We start from the raw sequence: 20,411 nt of genomic DNA on the forward strand, positions 1-20,411 counted from the left end.
TGGATTATATGATTTAAGAACAGGCAGAGTACAAACAAATGTTGGACTCGATGTTGCTTTATTGTGTTATCATGTGTATGATTCTCACAATGTCCCCTTCCCTCATTCATCATTCCAGTAACAATTTTAACAAAGCCCCTAGGAAACACAGCAGGGTCACAGAAAATGACAAATATGCTTTATTTATTTACTGTCCAGTACTGAGAAATGGACGTCTAAGTTTTAATTTACATGTCTTCACTGAACAGACTAGACTCTACCTGTTTTATAAACATCATGACACATTTAGGATGAATAAAGGCCATGGCATATAATTTCAGAGTTTTCTAGCAGCAACACTGTATCAACTGTATTTCCCCCTCATTCCTCATCACAGCATCTTCTTCAATTCAAAACCATAAAAGAGCACAGAAACCATGTACGAAAGAACAGTTTCCCTGACATACTGCAACATTTTAGACTTTAAAACCCGAACTTGTGATATAAATCTTTTGTAACAGCTTAAACTCCTACAGGTAATTTAACCAAGCGCTAAACAAACAGCTAATGCAGCTTTCCAAATTAACATAGAAGGTTGCCTACTCACCAGAGTGCTTTGAGCAGGGTATAGAGACAAATGGAGACATATGGGTGTACTAACTGACCAATAACATGGCTGCTATTTCCTTTTTCTATAACATATATGACCTTAAGTTATCTTCCCAGACCCCCCCCCCCCCCATTTTCAGTAGGGACTCTAATTAAATAAGATAGGGACTGAGCTGCAGGAAGGTCAACATACAGAAACTACATCATTCCAGTACTTAAACTGTTCAATTACCCTTGTTTTTACAAGCATGGCATACATATACATATCTGCACTTAAAGCCTTTACTCCCTTGATACGCATACAGAAACAGACTATTCAAAACCAATAAAATACAACCGTCTAATGAGTTACAGACTTAAGTTTGTATATACTTTGGGACATTGTTAACCAATTAATTAAGAGGGGGTGTGATTTTGTCCCCCCTAGTCCATACCGCATGTGAGCATAGCTCTGTGCATTGTAATGTACTTAAAAATTCTCCCCAACACATCGAAAGGCATAGTAATAATCATTAGGCATGGTCATCAGCGAGACTGTAGCCTCAGAACCAGTCTGTGCTACTCAATAGGCAATATGAGAGGGATTTCCCCTCCATTTCACTTAGACCCCAGCTAACTCACCGAGGGTCAAAGTGAGAGAGACCAAAGACAGACACGTGCAAGCGCGCGTACACACACACACACACACAGAAAGAGAAACAGAGAGATGCACAATCAGGCACACAAGAACACTAATACAAACTATGCTTAACAAATGTAACATGAGAAAGTCATATCTCGTTTAAGGCTCACTCACAAATCATTGGAGGATCACGGGTAACAGCACCCAGGGAAATCGGGCACACTACTAAGGGTGGTAAACTCTTGGATGGAGACCCTTACCACTAATGTACAATTCTGCACACATACAAAAAAACAAAAAAAGCAACAAAAATCAGAAACAGAAATAATAATAGTAAAAAAATAAACACACACACATCATATAAGAATAGATGAGGGAAGAAAAATCTCTATAAAAACTAAACAGATTTCGAGACGATAGAACCTCCCTCCACACAGACACGCACACACAGACACAGACACACACAACCATTTTTCACACACCCCACAAGACACTTATAGAGGGGCATTTCCACAATACCACTCAATGCAAATTTCCCCCCCTCCATCCTTAACACCATTCAACTTCACCACTAAACAATTGTAGTTCCTCTGCGTGTCATTCTACTCGTGTGACAAACAGAGATTCCTTCCTCTTTTGACCTGATCAGAAGCATAACATTGACATGTGACTGTGCTCGCTCTCCTCAAAGAGTCAACACGGTCATCTGTCCACCTCTTGTTTCCGAGGTTACTAGTTGAGACAGAGGACTTGCAGAGATGAGAGGGAGGGAGATGGACGAGACTGAAGCACACATCAGTGGTCAGTACTGAAAAGAGATGACTGAGTTGACCTTGTAGACGTGGTACGATCGGTTCCAGAAGACACGCGTGAAGTAGTTGGTGTAGGGAGAGTAGTTCATTTTGATCTCGTGACAAAAGCGCCCATGTTTGGAGAAGGCATACATCTCACCTTTGTCATAAACAACCTGGCAATGAAAGAAGTCCATGAGAGTTTGCAAGAGAATAAAGAAATAACAGAGAGCAATGATACAAACTGCAGCCTTGAAACTAACACCCAAATCACAACCATGCAGATATTCAGTATAACAGCATGCCCTCTTATTTGTTCATTTGTAGGTATATCAGTGCATGTACACAAGTCAGTGCACAGTATAAAGGTGGTTGTGATTACAATGGTACAGTAAGTGTAATTTCACTTACCTTGCCAAATATTCTCACACTTAACATCCACTTGTTCTGTCTGCTCTCTTTACCAATTCAGATTGACCCAGAATAAGTGCTTTTGCACTTTTTTTGTAATGAAAGATTTCAAAAGTTCTTGAAGCTTGACTACTGTTCCTTAACTGTAAGTGACTTTCGATAAAAGCATTTGCCAAATGTCTGTAAAACATAAGCATACTGGAGTAGTGTATTTGTGACTTACATGGCCGTTGGAGTAGTCCAGCAGGTCCTTGATGCGGCAGCCCTTGATGGGGCTCATCTCGTTGCACAGCGACTCTTCGATGATGACGTAGCTGCTCTTGTTAGCCATCAGCAGCTTGTAGACGTCTTCTGCGGACCTCATGGCGTACACCTGATATGTCTGCAGGCAAACACACACATTGGAGTCAGCACTTTAAGCTCATTCCAGGCTGTTAGCTGGTGCTAGCCTTAGCACATTTTATATATCTGCAGGTTGCAAAACACATCAATTTGAGCTACTGTAATTTCCAAGAGTTTCTCTGTGTTAGCCAGCTGTAACATTATGGTGCATACCTGATACATCTGCATGGTATGAGTCATAATCATAACGCAGTGTGTGAGCAAGCAGTGTGCACCCGATGTATGCATCTTATGGTCATGGAACTTAGCAGATGCTTTTGTCCAAAACGACTTACAGAATATATACATTACAAAAGTTAAAATTAACAGTGAAAAGTTTGGAGTTGTTAAGCCTGCATTAAGCAAATTAAATTAAACATCTAGAATCTAGAAGCTCACCACCATTAGAGGCTGTAAATCTTTGAGAAGGAGTACACTACAGTACTTCTATTTAAAAGCCTGATGGCCTGCTGATAATGACTGGTGACTCACACTCTCACTCCTCCTCAGCAGGCTGATGTCTGTGTAGAGAGGTAGACTGGTCACAGTTAAGCCAGAACACTTCACCATCCCCAAGAGCTGAGGGCTGCCCGCAAACACTGCAGCGGTGGGGACCTGAGACCTGAGAGAAGGAGGGAGGGAAAAGAAAGAGATAGAGAGAAAGAGGGAGGATGGCAGAGAGAGGAAGAGATTGTGATATTTGTGCTTCTATATGTACATGCCGTCTTCATTGTTCTCATACTTCAGGATCATATTTCTCTCCTCTCATATTTAAGTTCCAATCAATTTATATACTTCCAGTTTTTTACAGAGTACACTCTCTAAAAAACCCTTTCTAGTTACTGTTCTGGCCACTAATAAATCTTCACAAGTAGACGAGACACAAACTTACTTGATCCAGTTCATGAGTTCCACTGTGTCTGGGTCATAGAATTCCTGCAGCTCAGAGAGTTCTGACAGGACCCGTGGAAAATACTAGAACAGTGGCGAGACCGAGTAGCCTCTCATTATTGAGAATATATCAAAACATCACATCCAAAATCTCACCTTTTTATTTTTTTATTACACGTCTCCGGTGTTGGACAGATTTCTAATTATATCCATTTTCATGATAATGCATGTTTAAGGTGTTAAAGGTATTTTATTACTGTGAACTATTTTTATAAGTACATCCTGAATAGTGTTCATTTTCGAAGAATTAAAAAGGGGAACATATTTTATTAGACATGTGTCTTGTGCTCACCTCTCTCCACAGACTGAAGCCAATGATGGTAGGAACAGCTGTGCTCAGAATCAAAGCCTACAGATGGACAAAAAAAAAAAACAATGTCAAGATCAACCCAAACAAAATGAAATGATACAGATTGAGGCTTCAAGCTGTTTAACCAAAAGAGAGGAAGCTTTGTTCCCTAGCATCATGCTGCCAGACAGCATCCATTTACACCGTTAACACGGTGGCCATAAATACGGCTAATCTCTCAAGTGATCTACAAGGAGTAGCAGTCCCTGAATCGTTTAAAACGTAATGGCACCCAAATGAAACCCGGTGGTAGATGTCCAGACCACAGTGAATACAGTGTTACAAATAGCTTTATAAACCAGATTAAATATTCAGATCCTCAGAATCCTCACTCTCAACTCGATCCTCCTTACCTTATTCTGTGACAGCTGAAACAAACCAGCCGTTTGTTCATTAGACGTTAGTTGTTTAACAGATGCTTTTATCCAAAGTGATTTGCATTACAGGTTAACACATCTACCACACACGCGCACGCGCAAACGCCCATACACTTTGGCTCCAGTCATTGGTGTCTTTCTAGCAGTGCTGAGAAACTACCCAACACTACAGGTAAGGCATGCATTGTACCAGCATTATTTCCTATGACCCCTGTCCAGCTGAAAAGTCCAGAGCACTTACCAGCACCACAGGGTGGACAGATTTGAGCCTAAGCCACTTAAAGATGGTCATCCACAGCTCAGGGGAACACACCCCGAACGCTGCGAACATGCACACATAAGGTGTCCAAAGGTACTTCAACCTGCAGGGACACACACAGGGTCAGAAAGAAGTCTTGAAGTAACAAACCCAATCAAGGTGTCTGTGCATCTGTGTGTGCCCTTGGGTAATGCAGCATCACACTTTCACACATCATACTTTGTACTTTTGTATTAAGAGGATGGAGACACAAACAGGCGAATGTTTGCGTTGTTGAACATACCCATCGAAAACCATGGCGAGTGCCCCGAAGAGCAAAGTGTGAAAGACGTGATAGGTGACCTCAGGCTGCTCCCCGATCCGTCCATCTTCAAGACGCAGATTCAGATTCATCGGCTCACCACTGCAACAAATAAACAAACAATAGGGGGGAAAAAAAATTATATTCATGTAAATATTTCCAAGGCTGATATGCATTGCTTTCCCTAACACACTGGTGGTTATCTGTCCTAAATCTCCTGTAGATGGTGTGGAGGGTGGAGTGTGGTGTGTTATGGTGTGGTGTGGTATTGTCAACTCATCGGACCTAAGCCTCCTGTAGAAAGTGTGTTGTGTTGTGGTTTGTTGTGGTGTGTGTTGTGGTGTGTGGCTATCTGACCTGAGTCTCCTGTAGATGGTGTGGAGGGTGGAGAGCAGGCACACCAGCAGCACCAGCAGGTAGAAGGGGAGCACAGAGGCATGAGTCAGACGCAGGAAGAGGTCCTGGGTGGGGGACAGGAAAGCGTCCTGACACAGCAGCAGATTGGTGATGAAATCTCTGGAAGGAGTTGGGAGTGAATTTGATGGTGTAAGCAGTTGCAAAAAACTCAGCAAAACTGCCTTTCACGTGGCAAAAAGAAGCTGAACATTCCAAAATGCCTACACATGATTTCCATTTCGCTGATGATTCTATCCTCATAAGTTATACAAAGAAATGTCAAGAATATGTCCTCCCCATGCACAAATCTGTATAAAATCAAAATCAGACAAGCATTCCATGTCGTCATCCTTTATGATTAACATACAATTACCATACAATTGCTGTATAATCACCAATTTGAATGCAATTACCAGAGATAGTGAAAACGCATAAGATCTTCCTCCCATGCGGATTAAGAAATAATTTGTGTGTAATGATTCCTTAATGGCAAGTAACTGCGATGTTGCCATTGCATTCCTGACTATACTTACATCGTTGAGTTGAGTCCAAACTTCACCTGCAGGAACTTCAGTGCGAAGTCATCCTCATTAACATGAAGAATTTTCTAAGAAAAAAGATAACAAATCACATTATCAGAATACACTTTTATTGGCCAAGTACACTGACTCATAAAAGGAATTTGTCTCCATTTGGCGATTCTCACAATATACATATCATACACAGACACTACAGCATTACTGAACTTTTTACATAAAATACAAGTGGCGGTTTGTAAGGATTATGGAGCAGAAATCTCTCTTTGTGGCCTCAGCACAGCACTGGATAATGCTTCTACCTTCACCACGTAGCTGAAGGTGATGGCAGTGGTGAATACCAGGTAGAAGTGGAGAAGGATCTTGAGCACACGAGCCACCAGGGGGCCCTTCTTCATGTTCTTCTGCGAACCAACAGGAGAGATTAAGGGTAGAAACAGACGCCTGAACTCTAATAGGCTACTTTTGGGGAATTATAAACACTATGCATTAATGCAAAACAATTCAATTATACTTTATAGATCTTTGACAGCATTCTTTATATATGTAATTTGTGTAACAATGAATGGCACAAGCTGACATTGCAACACAGCAAAAAGGTTTGTCAATGCAAAACAGTGCATTAACAGTACTCTGAAAGTGTGTGAAAGTGTGTGTTTGTGAAAGTGTGTGTGTGTGTGTGTGTGTGTGTGTGTGTGTGTGTGTGACCAACTGCTGACATTACAAGGAAGTAGTGAGTGAGATTGCGTGTGTGTGTGTGTGTGTGTGTGTGTGTGTGTGTGTGTGTAGGAGAGAGAGAGAGAGGGTGAGAAATAGAGATGAAATAGAGAGATATAGACCCTTTCAAGAGAGTTCCATTATCAGCATCATAGTTGGCCCCACAAGGCTTCCGTTTTAACATTCCATGTTATCTTAATGCAGAGGAAGTAGATTGGGAACCAAATAGAATGTTCAAGCATTGTTTTTGTTTTTATTGTTGAAAGGGTTTATAGATCTAGCTAAAGCTGCTCTTACCTGGAAGTACCTGGCCAGCAGGGTTGCCATGAGCAGGCTGAGCAGTGGGCAGCTGAGGAGGTCACTCTTCTGGTGCTGCAGCAGGTAGGCCAGCAGCAGGGAGCTCAGGTACACCTTATGGATGTCTGCCATCTGAACATGAACACACAGATATTTGGGGCATTTATGATATTTGTGACCCTGGAAAGCAGTGTGTGTGCATGTGTGTGTGTGTGTGTGTGTAGGCTGTTGCAGGAGGGTACCTTGCGTGGCTGCACAAGGTCAAAGCAGTCTAGCAGGAAGAGAGCAAGGCCCTGCACAAACAGCACGTAGTGGCTCTGTTCCCACACCGCCAGAAACGTGAAGGTCGTCACACTCATCAGGAGATAACAGAACATCTGCAGCACACGCACACGCACGCACACGCACACACGTCTTAGTACAACAACAGCACACTGACTTGACTGTATGCTATTTTGTAAGTAGGTTTGGTTAAAAACATCTGCTACTGTAAATGCACTGTACTAGCTCGGGTTGTGGTGTTGGTACCTCTGCGGCGGAGCTGATGTTGTTGCTGAGGAAGCCGGTGAGTGCGGCCACCTGGCAGGAGAAGTACGGTAGTGCCCAGTTCTCTCTCAAAGGGATGGCGTAGTCCACCTTAGTGGTGTCTGGTCTGTAGGAAAAGCAAACGGGAAGAGTCAGAAAAAGGGAAAACTTTCTGTCACTGTCTCTTTAAGCTTGGGCTTGAGTCTCTTTACACTCCCTTCTCACCTGATGTTCTTTTTTCACTTCCTAAAAATGAAGAGTTCAGATGCAAAACCCTCTAAATTCGTCTGACCACTTTTCTTTTAAATGAGCATTTAAATTCAGGCTCCTATAGGTTTTTGCCTATAAATCGATATTTCAGACCAGGAAGATAGTGGTATTTAGGAGGTTTAGAAGTTAAATTATTTGATTAGCGTATACTATGTGTGAAGAGCATCCCCTCACCATCTTTATCTCATTTTTGACATAGGTGGCATTTAGAGGCTTTTGCATCTGAACCCTTCAAATGTTTTTAAAGCCTTCCAAAAAGCATATTTGCACAGGTTTTTTTTTACCTTTCTCTATTCGATTTATCCACACATGTATAGTGTTTATGAATAGAGAACACTTCAAAAGTAAATTAAGAGAAAGAGAATACGACTTTCCCTAACCATTACACATTTTCCTAATCCTCTTTCTCTTCTCTGCCTACTGATCAAGGGTGCGTTTCCCAAAAAACTAAGTTAGCAACTTTGTTGGTTGCAATGCAATTTCCCATTGCCAACCAACTAAGTTGCTAACAGGTTAGCAACTATGGTTTTGGGAAACGCAGCCCAGTGTGTGTTCTAATCCCATTGTCCTCCTGCTGACCTGTTGATGATGTACCAGGCCACGGCCAGCATGCCGGCCACCCAGGTGCCACTCATGACCCAGCTGGAGATGAACAGGGCCGTGACGTACACCGCCTGCAGCCCGAACACCACCCCGATGTAGAAGTACACTGGCTCAATCACATCCTGGGAACAGAAAAGCAAGCACACACTCACGGTGAGAAGATATAGCGATATATAGATACCGGTATATTTGTAGACACGCACAGGAAATTCCATGCAAATGTCTAACACTGTTAATGTCACATATTCAAAATACCAGCATTGTTTGGTGTCAGGTCTGTGGAGGAAAACATACTGTAACATACTGTAATCAGCAAAAAAACATCTCTTAAATAAATGTCTTAATGGAAAGCATACATAGAATTCATAATGTCAAAGCTAATTTAAACATCATAAATACACATCACATTACACAAATGATAAATAAACAAACATGACCAGTCTTTGAAACTAAAGGACCGCTTTAAAGACTAGTTTTGCATTTACAGCATCACATAAATATAATTAGCTGAAACTTCTACTGTACAAAATTAAATTACTAAAAACATTAATGCATATTAAACATATTACAACAAAAATGTAGACATGCCTAAGTGAACTCCTTCCTTTCACATCACACACGATCTACAGTGTAGCAATAAAAGGATGTGTTCCACCACATCCTGGCAAGAACCAGATAGGACCAGATAAGACGTGCCAGCTTGTATGCACCAGAAATACTAACTGTTAACTGACTGCACTGCACATCTGTATGTATGTGTCACTTAGTTGCTTGTATTTTTTAAAACAAAAAAAAAGACTTTAATAGTACCATATAAATGTATGACATTAACTCATCAACTCATTATTATCTTTATGAATTTTGAAGTAGCTGCTATCTTAAGTGGCAGTCAAATTCAAGTGCCAGTTTCCTACAAATGTCACTTCTGACCTTGGCATCACTAACGACTTGCCTACCAAGTCATCAGCTTGTTAAGGGTATAAGAACATGACGCTGTTATGTTTCATGAAATCAAGAGGACAACTTTATAATGCAGGCTTGACTTTTACTCAGCATCTTCAGAACCCCGCAATACAGACATGAACTACGGATGCCCACAGCTACCAATTGCAAACACAGTGCAAACACACATACATTACAGACGCTGCACTGACCTGACTCCCAGTGAGTTTGTAGAGTAGGCTGGTGATGAGCTCTGGGTAGAGGGAAAGCTGCTCTACAGCGTTGATGGTCTGACCAGACACTGTCCTGTTGTCCCGCAGCAGGTCATATACACCTGCCAGAAAGGAGAAAAAAAAATCCAAAAGGTGACATCACATGACAATAGGGCTGCAAATAACATTTCTTTTTCTAGTCGATTGATCTGACTGTTATTTCCTCTGTTCCTTGATAATAAAATTTCCTAACATATTAATAATTATATCATCAATCATATTAATGAATGTCCTCAAAATCCTTGTATTGTCCATACACCAAATATATTTTGTTTACTGACAGAGGAGTAAGTTAAGTTGAAAATATAAGTTTAATAAACTGCTATAAGAGAATTATTTTTAGGTATTTTCCTGAAAATTTGACACCGATTACCAAAATAGTTGCAGATTAATTTGATAGATGACAACTAATGTACGATTGTCACGATTAATCAATACATTGTTGCAGACATGCGTGACAACGATATATTACTCACGCCAAAACAAGTCAGTCTCTAAATAATGATGTTTCTAAAACTGACGTTCATAAGCCTGATGCATTTTGGCAGAATTTTTGACCAAATATAAGTAGCAAAGACTCCTCACCTTTCTCAAAGGAGGGAGCTGAGAGCATGTGTTTGTAGTAGTAATAGTACATTGCACTGCCACCCTGGAACGTCAGTTCTCGCTCCACCTCCTGGCAAAGAAAGAAACCAGAGGACACATATTCCCAAAATTAGCTTTACATTTTAAAATAGAGAAATACTGAACTGATTCTCTCTCAGACAGAGCCAGTGTGGTATGTGGGCCACCAACAGGTATTGCCCTGATGAAGGTCTTCTGACCGGAAGCTTGGCTTTCTTCTCAATACAAAGAGGCTTGCATGGATCTAAGTGTGCAGAAAGTCATTACTGATTACACTGCTGTTAGTTTATCTGGCACCTTAACACATCTGTTGTGAGTGCGGTGTGTGTCTAGTGTATTTAGATGTGTGCCACCTACCTGCCGGGTGGAGAACCAGAATTTTCTCTCATGGTAGGTGGAGAGGTACACAGCGTACATCATACCACAGGTCACAGCTGCCAGGCAACCAAAGAATACCTTCACCAGCCGCTGAAGAATGACAGCTAAAGAGAAAAGGTGTATGTGGGTGTGAGTATGCGTGTGTGTATGAGAAGGAATGAGAAAGAGAGAAAGAAAGAGAGAGAGAGAGAGAGAGAGAGAAATGAAAGATGGAAAGATCAAAGTGGGACTTTGAGTCATTACAGTCTTCAAATAAAACACAAAACGTATTACTTGAATTCTGAAGAAAAGAGCTTAAGGACTCCATGCAGTGTCCATAACTTTATCATGAGTTGCATCTGAGGATCTGAGGCCTTCAACTCACATCTGCTGCTGGGTCTCTTGGTAGGGGAGGTGGTCTCCCTCTCCTGCTTCTCATTCTCCTCCTCAGTGCCATCGGGGGAGGAGACGACATTATCTTCCAGAATGGTGTCTGATTCTGGAACTGAGACCGATTTTGGAACTGTATCTGACACTGGGTCTGGACTGGTCGTTTGTTCGTTTCCCGACTCATCCTCAGGGCAAGAATCTATGACCAAGAGTGATAACAGTACATTTCTACAACATAACCACGTTACTGTCTGAGCAACTGTCATTATGTGCTGTGTGAGACTGATTGTGAGAGTGTAGGGATGGGGCGAGTTTGTTTTCTTCAAACTGAATGAATGATGATATAGTCTGTCAAATTATTTTATCAATTATTCTTTTTAACAACAAACTAAGGAGGAAACATTTTAGTTTGCTGACATTATCAGTGCTCATATGTAGCAACTACACCGTTTAAAAAGTAGCCTACCCTACAGATTGTGGGTGTAGTGTAGGCGTACAATTAAAGTAAGGTTACCTGCGTTTGTGTGCTGCGAGTCAACTTCACCGTTTGGATGTTCTTTCTCACCCACAACTTTTCTACACCGCAGCTCAGCCATATCTCTTAATGATAGATAACACAACCTGGGCTCAGTTGATACCGCCTAAACATAACAAAATGCACGTTATCGCAATGTGCAACCTTTATCATTATCGGAAAAACTCCCAGGTTTTATAATATTCACAGTCTCTGGCTAAATATTTGATTGGCAGGATGGCTAGCATGTCCGCAAAGTCAAGAAGATGCCGCCACCTATAAGGTCATATTATACCATAATTATTCTAAATCAACAGAATTGCTATATGTTCGTCATTGATGACAATCCGGAAGAGTCTAATCTGTTGAGAAAAAGAATTACGTCTCGTTACCCGGTGTATTTATGCCCATGAGAGGTCTCCTCTTCTGCGAATTGTCGCATTGAAGCTAGGTAGACTTGAATGGGTCACAACTTCACCTTCGAAATGAACAGAGCCAAGAGCACAAATGCTCGGTTGCATTATACATGTGCAATAAATCCTTGTATGAAAGACTGCTCTCTACAAACAATTACTTCCTCATCCTACAGTATGTTTCGGGGATCATCACCACCCGCATCTCGCTAGCGATAGAAACTTTGCTCGTCCATAGACGGTAGCTGTTCCTCATACCGACAAATACGGATGCCAATTTAGGACAATGCCTTCGGCCTTCACACCGTGGGGACATTCCAACCTGCGCTATGAAGACGCATACTACAGAAGTGAAAGTAGAGCCAGTAGAGCTCGACTAAGTAAAAGTGATGTAGTCTGATCGCATTTCAAGCTGCTTGAGTCAAAGCGCAAACAAAGTCTTCATTTTTCCTTGAGTAATGCTTATGCAGGAGGTGAAACTTCAAAATACGCCAGCTGAGTTGGCTTTTGAGGAACCTGATATAACTAGTTTAGTTATGACACTGAAATAATAGTGCTAGGCTACTCACTATTTAATTTGAACTATATGAACTATAAGCAACAGTAAGAACTATATAACAACAATAACAATATTTTTTTTATATTTTACTGCAGACATTAATAAGGCTGCATTGTTAGACAATTGTCACATGACCCCAAATACAGAATAGCCTAGTAACTATGCATGACACACTGTGATTAGTAGGCTAAGAGCTGAAACAGGTGTACATTTTATTAAGTGTTATATTGCACTCTATCAATATAATTTTCTGTCTATATAACAACACAGGACAGTGATGTGAAATGGCATAACTTTATTTCAAAATGAATTGTGATGTCAAATGTCCACAAATGAATATCTTGGCATTACTGGTTATTTGTATTTTTTCCTGTATGTAAAGCTCATTGCATGCTTCACTGAGTCTCCATCAACTGGACTGCCTCATCAACAACATCGAGTGGGATTGGAGTCACAGTTTTGGACAGAACAGCTGTAGTCCCAGGCTTGTATCTGTAATTACCTTCCCTGTAAGCAAAACAAATATATGCATCATCAATACTGTAGGTGTTCTTTGTAATATGAACTTGAATGTGTCTGCTTGAATGTGTCTCATATATTTCAATGTAAGCATTTACTTCTCCCAGGTTAGTTGCAAACAGTACTGATTCCCCTAACACCAAACACTACTGCTTCCATCAGTAAGGAATAGCAAATCAAAAAGAGACGGGTGATGGAGAAGAGAGAGAAGAGAAGGGAACAAATGGCAAAGGACAGAAAGTAATGAAAGAAAGAGAAGAGAAGACAAGGCAGAGAAACAATGCCTTTAACTTTTAAAGGAAAAGAAAGCTGTACCAGAAAATGGAAAAAAATAAGAAAACAGAATTTCAGAAAACTACAATTCAGTTTGTCTGTATGACTGTCAGGTACTGCAGTATTACCAAAATCCTCTTGCAATGCCTGTGGTATTACTCACCTCTTCCCCTTCTGCGTTGGCTGATCAAACCCGCGCAGGTACTGCACTCCTTTTTCTGTTATCACACACAGGTCCACGTTACTGCCAGAGCCCAGGTCACAGAAGATCCCCGCTGCTATGGCGTCCCTCACCAGAGTCTTCGCCTCTTCCAGCTGAGTACACAGCAGGTGTGAGGAGAAGGAGGAGAGAGATGATGGGTGAGGACTAGATGGGGTGCTGATTTCTTCTCAATAACGACATGTGACAAACTGTGCTTACCTCCAAGTTTGCCTTGTAGCGATCCTCAAACACGGAGACGGCCGCGGCAGCTCCTGAGCCTTAAACAGAATGATACAGGACACAATCGCTCAGAAAACCAGTCCCTTTTTGCATACTTTCAACCAAATTTTATCTTCATCTTGAGTTATTTTATCTGAAATATATACAGTGAAAATGTTCCATCCAACAATCTTCACATTCAGAAGTCTATAATATCTACAGTACAGTATGTATGTTGGAGTTCGTTGACGTTTGTTGGAGCAGTGTGCAAGCTCCTTTAGTCTACACAGTCTCTCCATGACCCACGACTGCATACTTAACACTACAAGACTACACAATTGTGCAAGATTTTCTTTACTATCAGCAAAGTACAGTATAATTACACTTTAATCACATCTATGATAATTTATCCTATACAGAAAAATCATACATCTGCACTCTACCCATTTGTGCTGTCTAGAGGAGGGCAAAATTTCACAGTGCAGACTAGACTAAGATAAGCAGACATAGAAATAGGGTTGAGGGGTCCTACCCATGGTAAGGAAGGGCAGCTTGTCATATGATCCATGTGGGTAGACACTGTAGAGGTGAGCACCTGTAACGTCCACACCTCCAACAATCAGCGAGGAACCAATCTGACCCTGATACCTGCAATAGAGAAGCAAGTCACAGAGTCCAGATAGAGTTGACACAGGCTGCAATAGAGGACAACACAACATTGACACCAGCGGCAGCATTAAAATTTAGACCATACGGCCGTAATGTAAAAAATACATTGGCCCACATCGTACCACATAGTTGAATGAAAAAGATGAGTCTGGAGGAAAATATATACAATCTTTCAAATATACAAGATAATTACTACTTTGATTTATTTCTTGTTTGTTACCATGTTTATGTTTATTTAAAACATCATAACATAACAAATCATCAACATGATTCTGAAACAGCATCATTGTTAGCTGCCGGTCATCTGGTTTGAATCTCCCACCTGAACAGCATCTGTTTGAGTTGCCGAGTCACCATGGCAACCATGGGAGGACGTCCTGTGGTCAGAGTATGAAGCTCCACATTGGATGACATCATCTGCGTGGTGATATCTGCATCCGCTGCTACTCCAGCCCCACAGCAGCTGTGTACACACAGACAAACATCAGATTTTTATCTTCAAACAAAAAATATGTAAATCATTATGATGTAACTATAATTACAGCAATCTAAGTATGCTAGGGGGAAGAGGGTATTCTAATTGAGTTCCTCCTTCTCTGCTCATACAACTCAAAAAAGTACTGGTCGGATTTACATCACAGTTTCATTCAAGGTACAGCCAAATCGTATCCTTCAACATAATGATTTAAATGCTGGGATTTTATTCTGTCTATGAGTTTGCCGGTTTCTGTGTGAGTGTGTGTGTGTCTGTGTGAGTATGTGTGTGTGTTTGCCGGTTTCTCTCTTTCTCTCTCTCTCTGTGTGTGTGTGTGTGTGTGAAATCACTGCGATTTTTTAATTACAGTGCATGAAAATGCACTGTTCTGTTATCCGAAGTCTTCTTCTTCTTCCCACCAAATTTCTGCGTCTAATTCAGCTTCAACCGTTTAACGTAGAAACTTCGTTCAAACTTTGTAACGTAGGTCTTGAAAAGGAAATGTATTGAGGAATGTATTTTTCACTTTTGTAAACTTTATACTTTTTGAGATATTAATAAAAAACAAGCTTATTTTCCCCCATAGACTTTGTATGGGGACTATGACATCATAATGGGCTAATTAATTTGATTTGCACCTGTATCAACTTCCAGCTGCTCAACTAGGTCCCATCAAAAAGCTAGTTAAACTGATTGCACCTGTATCAACTGCTTTCTGCTCAATTAGGCCAACTCTCTCTGTGTATCTCCATTCTACAAGGATATAATGTAAGGCACATTCCATCCAACTTTCTATCCATTCATCCTCTTCAAACCATTCACTCATCTACCCATTAAACTATCCCATCAACATCCATTAAACAATCTGCCTATCAACATCCACTCAACTTTCTGTCTATCAACATCCATTACACTATCTATATTTAACTTTTAAACGATTCTGTCTCAGGCTTTAAACATACAATCTGGTTCTACAGATCCTGTTCAACTATTTCCTCTGCCCATAACTGTTTCAAAATAAATGTCCTCACTACAATAATTCACTTTTAAATAATTTAACTATTTAAACTACTCAACTATTTAACTGTTAAGCCATTTCAACTGTCAGTTGTTATCAACTATGACTTCTGCCAACTGTTATCAAATAAAAGTTTGTTTTGCATTTTATGTTAATATACAGTATGTTTATATTTTTTCATGCACTGGTAATTTCCTCGAAATTACATTTTCTAGTTTTAAAATAAAAGATCTGTAATTTTACTCCCCATGCTGAAAGAGTTATTTCTCCTGTAGTTCAATTGTTCAATTGGTCAATTGCTCTGCCAGCATTGCTCTGCCAGCACTTGGTCATGGGATTAACCCCCTGGAAGCAAATTGATAATCTACTGCAAATATAAGAAGTTGCATTTCATCAGCTTTGCAGCTAGTCCCCTAGCCTACAACACAGCTTTTTCTATGCTGTAGCTTAGTTTGGGTAAAAGTAAAACCAACAACATTGTTCTGTTTGAATAAAGATGTTTTGTAGAAAAATTGCTCATGATTCATCTAAATAGTTTCTATGAGATTTGTGCTCAAGAAGTGTATAACCTAACCTAGTTGTGTTGGAGGTGGAAATGTGTTCTTATATCTTTCACTGCAATAGAAACAACCTCGGATACACAAAGGGTCTCATCATCACTTACTAAATCTTCTCAGCAATGTAGTGTATCTTCATACAGTTCTTATCAGCCACGACCATATCATCTGTTGCTCTTGTGTCTGCTCCCAGGATTACCCCATCCTAAGGTATAAAATGTGAGACAGAGATCGAATAAGTCTACCTATTATTTATCTCTATATAAACAAGAGAGTAATGATAACAATGTAAGTGTGTATAGGCTACCTTGAAAACGAGTCCTGCAATGGTGGTACCTGTTTTTCGTGCCTTTGGAGCGCTGAAGCCCTGCTCAGCCAAGTTCTGTTCCAACACAGCATTTCTGCATAACATTTTATTCAGTCATTAATTTATAATGCATGGAATACAAATTAGGCTACAACAAGGGAAAACACATAGAAATCCACTAGAATATAATCAGTTTAACGATTTATACGTTCACTCACCGGCGTGTATTCTCAAAGGAAAAGCCACTCTTTGGTGGAACACAAGGCCGCGTTGTGTTCAGCATCGTTCAAATAACCAACCAAAATTTCAACTTCAGCTTAAATGTTTTAAGACGGATGCTACAGTAGCCTATATGAAAGTGATAGTAGGCCTATAGGCTACTGCGGACTCTCTGTGTTTTAAAGTCTTCTTTATCGTTTTGATAGATATGTGGATGACCAGAATGTGTCAGCATAATAGCATGTTTGAGACGTGATCTCTTTCACTTTCTGTTTTCACACAATACGTCGCACGAATCAAATTTATACAGGAAGTGTGCTATCGAATAGTCACAAAGAGATAGTGTCATTTCATCTAGGGTAGCCTACTTTTGGTCATTTGAGGTCGGATAGCCTATGGTTAACTCTTTAAATGAAAGAACGGGTCAATAAAATAAAAATTATGTAGCTGTAGGATACAACAGGTTACACTGACCAATGGAACCAGTCAGTGTTTTACAAATGCAGGATAGGCTACAATATTAAACAGCAGCCTAGCGCATCTTGTCAAAACACGCCTACAATCCGATATTGTAGGCTACAGTGCAAAGACACGGACCGCAATGCGCGACCCTTGCATTGTCTTGTTATTTCTACAATATGGGCTAAACATTAATTTTAGTTATATAGGCTGGGCTTCTTGTTGTCTGTCGCTGGTATGACAAGTATCACCACAAAGATTTTGACTAGACTTTTTACAGTAGCCTGTAGACAAAGATGTTTTCTTTCGCTGACTGTTCTGCCTAAGCCCACTAGGGGTAGCCCAAGGTAGAGCATCGCCCGTGGCATAGTATGCCCCTCAGCCTCTGTTGATCCCAACCATCTACCCTTTCATGATCTCTGTCCAGTTTTCAGAGCCATGGAGAAAGCCATAAGACCTCTCACACTTGTTTATATATATATATATATATATATATATATATATATATATATATATATATATACGTATATATTGTGACATCTGTAGTCCCAGTGCAGACTACTTTGTCATAATCTGGTGCATGCCCTAAATAATGTGCTGTGGAAGCAATCAAAATACTTTCCTACTCTGGCCGTGGTCCCACTTTGTAACTGCTGTTGATATGAAGTCGTAAGAGCAATTCCCATTCTCTTAGTAAATATGACAAACTCTTTTGCCGAGGTAAGTAATCTGCAACCCCTGACAGATCCAAATGCCTTATAGGCTCACCCAGATCTTTCAAATATATGATCCCTAGTATGCTTATGGGCCTTTGTCCCTATCTGAGAACCCGTAATGAGTCTAGTATTTCCACTAGCTATAACATCCCAGTAACATAAATGCAATGGAGTGCAGATCTATGGTCTATGGGACTCAGTCCTAAATTCTCACCACTGAGGGACTGTAGCAACAGGATATGGTACTGAATAAGAGTTCTAGCAGACGGTAGGAGTGCTCAGTCAGAGATTTGTAAGAGTTTGTCTGAAGGATAAAGGTCTTTAGGGGAACTTAAAGAAAGAACACAAGAGTCTGTGGTGGGTTTTTGAGATGAACAGTAGGCTACATGTGAACAGTAGTGTCTTTGTGAATAATGCTGGGTTGCTTGCCACTGATTTACAAGGTGTCTAGAGAACCAAGCCACAATTTACACATAGAAAATGGAAAGGACATTAACTTATGGAGATAAGTTTCCCTCTCTATGAATTTGTAATAAAAAAGTATAGAAGAAAGAACATTTTCCAACACAAAAAAATCATTGCTTTATTTTTCATTTTGAGTCTGAAAATACTACATGAGCATACAGTATGTAATAAAATAAAATAGAAAATCCATAGTAAATACAAAACACAATATCAACATACTGACTTTAAAAAAGAACAAATGTTAGATGTTTTGCATCCTTATACCCCTTAAATGCGATGGATATACAAGTAATACATTTAACTGATCTTTCTCTTTTCTCAGTAAACTGAATCAGTGTGTTCCTGCCACAACCAATAGACCTGAGGTTCTCACAACCCTCCTCTCTCCCTCTGTTGTTCTGGAGAATACAAACACTGCATGCATTCTTAGGAATTTAGCCAGAGCAGGTACAGTAAACTCTTTGTCAGTATTTTTTTGTAATGTACTGTGGTTAGCATGAGGATGATGATGATGGTGATGATAATGATGATGTGTTTGGAGTATGTGACTTTTAAAAAAAAAAAAATCTCTCATTTGATATGTGTATGTGTGTGTGTGTGTGTGTGTGTTGTTTTGGGTCTCCTTCACTTTGAACTTCAGTGAGTGTGTGTATGTATGTAAGTCCCGTAATGCCGGATGGTAATAGTAATACAAGGAGTTACTGCCCACTGGAGTCTTGGTCATATCCCACATCGCATCTAAAAATATTAACACACTCCTCTTGCATGCACATTTGATAGAATGATGATAGATTTCTGGTTTTGGTAGAATAGTGGTCCCCTAAAGAGTGTTATGTTGGGAGCAACAAATGAATGAACGAACACTAGAACATTCAACCAGTAATCATAGAGATTACTACATATAGTGGAATTTATTTACACAGGGTAAACAAAAAGCCCATAAAAACAAGACTGTTTCAAATACATTCATGAAAATAAAAATAAAGAGACATTTTTCCTTGCATCGTCGAAAGGCAATTTAAGATGTTCAACTTGTTTTTGTGTCTGAATGATCTTTCTTTCCCTTGCTTAGATATCAGCAAAAATAAGCTAACCCACCACATAGGCTTTCCCCGAATTGGAGGATTAAGGCAACAAAACTCTCCACACTTCAGACCATGTCTATTTTCTTATTTTTTTATAATAATATTTCTCAGGATACAGACAAAAGAGCTCAGGCACCTCAACTCAGTACAAAGCGTGAACTCAGAAGAAAAAAATAAAGCACCAGTCAACTTAAAACACGTCCACCAAAAAAAAAAAAAAACTCACATAGCATAGTAAATATTTCCATCATCGTCAGGGAAAACCATGTGTATACTGTCAGTGGTAGTGAATGTGACTACAATTTGACCAGAGGTTTCAACCTCCCTAGAGAAGTGTAGAAACTGTATCATAAACTATAGTAGTAAAATACATTTTCTGTATCTTGTGTTTAAAAAAGTAATAATTGCCTTGTCTCTTTGTGTTTATATGGATGTATCTGTGTGTGTGTGTGTGTGTGCGTGCGTGCGTGCGTGCATGTATGTGTGTGTGTGTGTCTGTGTGTAGCATATGCAAGCTGTGTTTTTTGTCGTAGAGTTGTCTCTGGTTTGCCTCTCTGTCCTGTTCTTAACCCTGAGAAGGAGGTCTGAAGGAGGTCGGACGCATTTTCATCTCGACGAAGGGGATGGAGTATTCTTTGCCCTTCCATGTCGTCCAGATCACACCCTTAAGAAAGAGAAGCACAAGGGTCAGAGTCTGACTCGCTGTGCTGTGTCAATAAGATATCACAGGCCAAATTGCAGCCCGCTAGTGACTGGTTTCTTCAGGAATAAAGTCTCAAGTTA

General features: G+C 40.2%; 3 protein-coding genes across 8 annotated transcripts in view; all 3 read right to left on the reverse strand.

Annotated features, from left to right (window-relative positions):
- Positions 1–41: 41 nt before the first annotated feature.
- On the reverse strand, positions 42–12,341 carry LOC121695229 (probable C-mannosyltransferase DPY19L4). 3 transcript variants are annotated; one of them, XM_042075874.1, is made up of 20 exons: positions 11,866–12,341; positions 11,474–11,559; positions 10,955–11,158; positions 10,570–10,694; positions 10,174–10,264; positions 9,529–9,650; positions 8,351–8,496; positions 7,505–7,628; positions 7,219–7,353; positions 6,977–7,108; positions 6,265–6,363; positions 5,960–6,033; positions 5,388–5,546; positions 5,013–5,132; positions 4,712–4,832; positions 4,037–4,093; positions 3,686–3,768; positions 3,286–3,415; positions 2,636–2,794; positions 42–2,177 (listed from the first exon to the last, which is right to left on the reverse strand). In XM_042075874.1, exons 1-20 carry the CDS (start codon positions 11,913–11,915, stop codon positions 2,013–2,015), a joined length of 2,382 nt encoding a protein of 793 aa, XP_041931808.1. In that variant the 5' UTR covers positions 11,916–12,341; the 3' UTR covers positions 42–2,012. The 3 variants fall into 3 exon arrangements, with proteins under 3 accessions (XP_041931808.1, XP_041931807.1, XP_041931809.1); XM_042075873.1 differs by having other exon boundaries at positions 6,265–6,366; positions 11,866–12,336; XM_042075875.1 differs by having other exon boundaries at positions 6,265–6,366; positions 11,474–11,600; positions 11,866–12,332.
- A 384-nt stretch (positions 12,342–12,725) lies between these two features.
- Positions 12,726–17,175, reverse strand: psmb10 (proteasome 20S subunit beta 10). Its single transcript, XM_042075902.1, has 8 exons — positions 16,903–17,175; positions 16,685–16,778; positions 16,485–16,582; positions 14,650–14,790; positions 14,191–14,306; positions 13,659–13,717; positions 13,401–13,552; positions 12,726–12,952 (listed from the first exon to the last, which is right to left on the reverse strand). The coding sequence occupies exons 1-8, from the start codon at positions 16,965–16,967 to the stop codon at positions 12,841–12,843; spliced, it is 837 nt and encodes a 278-aa protein (XP_041931836.1). The 5' UTR covers positions 16,968–17,175; the 3' UTR covers positions 12,726–12,840.
- Positions 17,176–19,414: 2,239 nt separating this feature from the next.
- The window catches only part of LOC121695224 (tenascin-X), a 33,985-nt gene continuing 32,988 nt past the window's right edge, over positions 19,415–20,411 (reverse strand). For all 4 annotated transcript variants that reach the window (XM_042075860.1, XM_042075857.1, XM_042075861.1 and 1 more), the window contains one exon: positions 19,415–20,292. In XM_042075860.1, coding sequence (XP_041931794.1) covers positions 20,194–20,292 — 99 coding nt within the window. In that variant the 3' untranslated portion in view covers positions 19,415–20,193. The remainder of the gene's footprint in view (positions 20,293–20,411) is intronic.

This window comes from Alosa sapidissima, chromosome 21 (genome assembly GCF_018492685.1).
Source record: "Alosa sapidissima isolate fAloSap1 chromosome 21, fAloSap1.pri, whole genome shotgun sequence".
Taxonomy (NCBI): Eukaryota; Metazoa; Chordata; class Actinopteri; order Clupeiformes; family Clupeidae; genus Alosa; species Alosa sapidissima.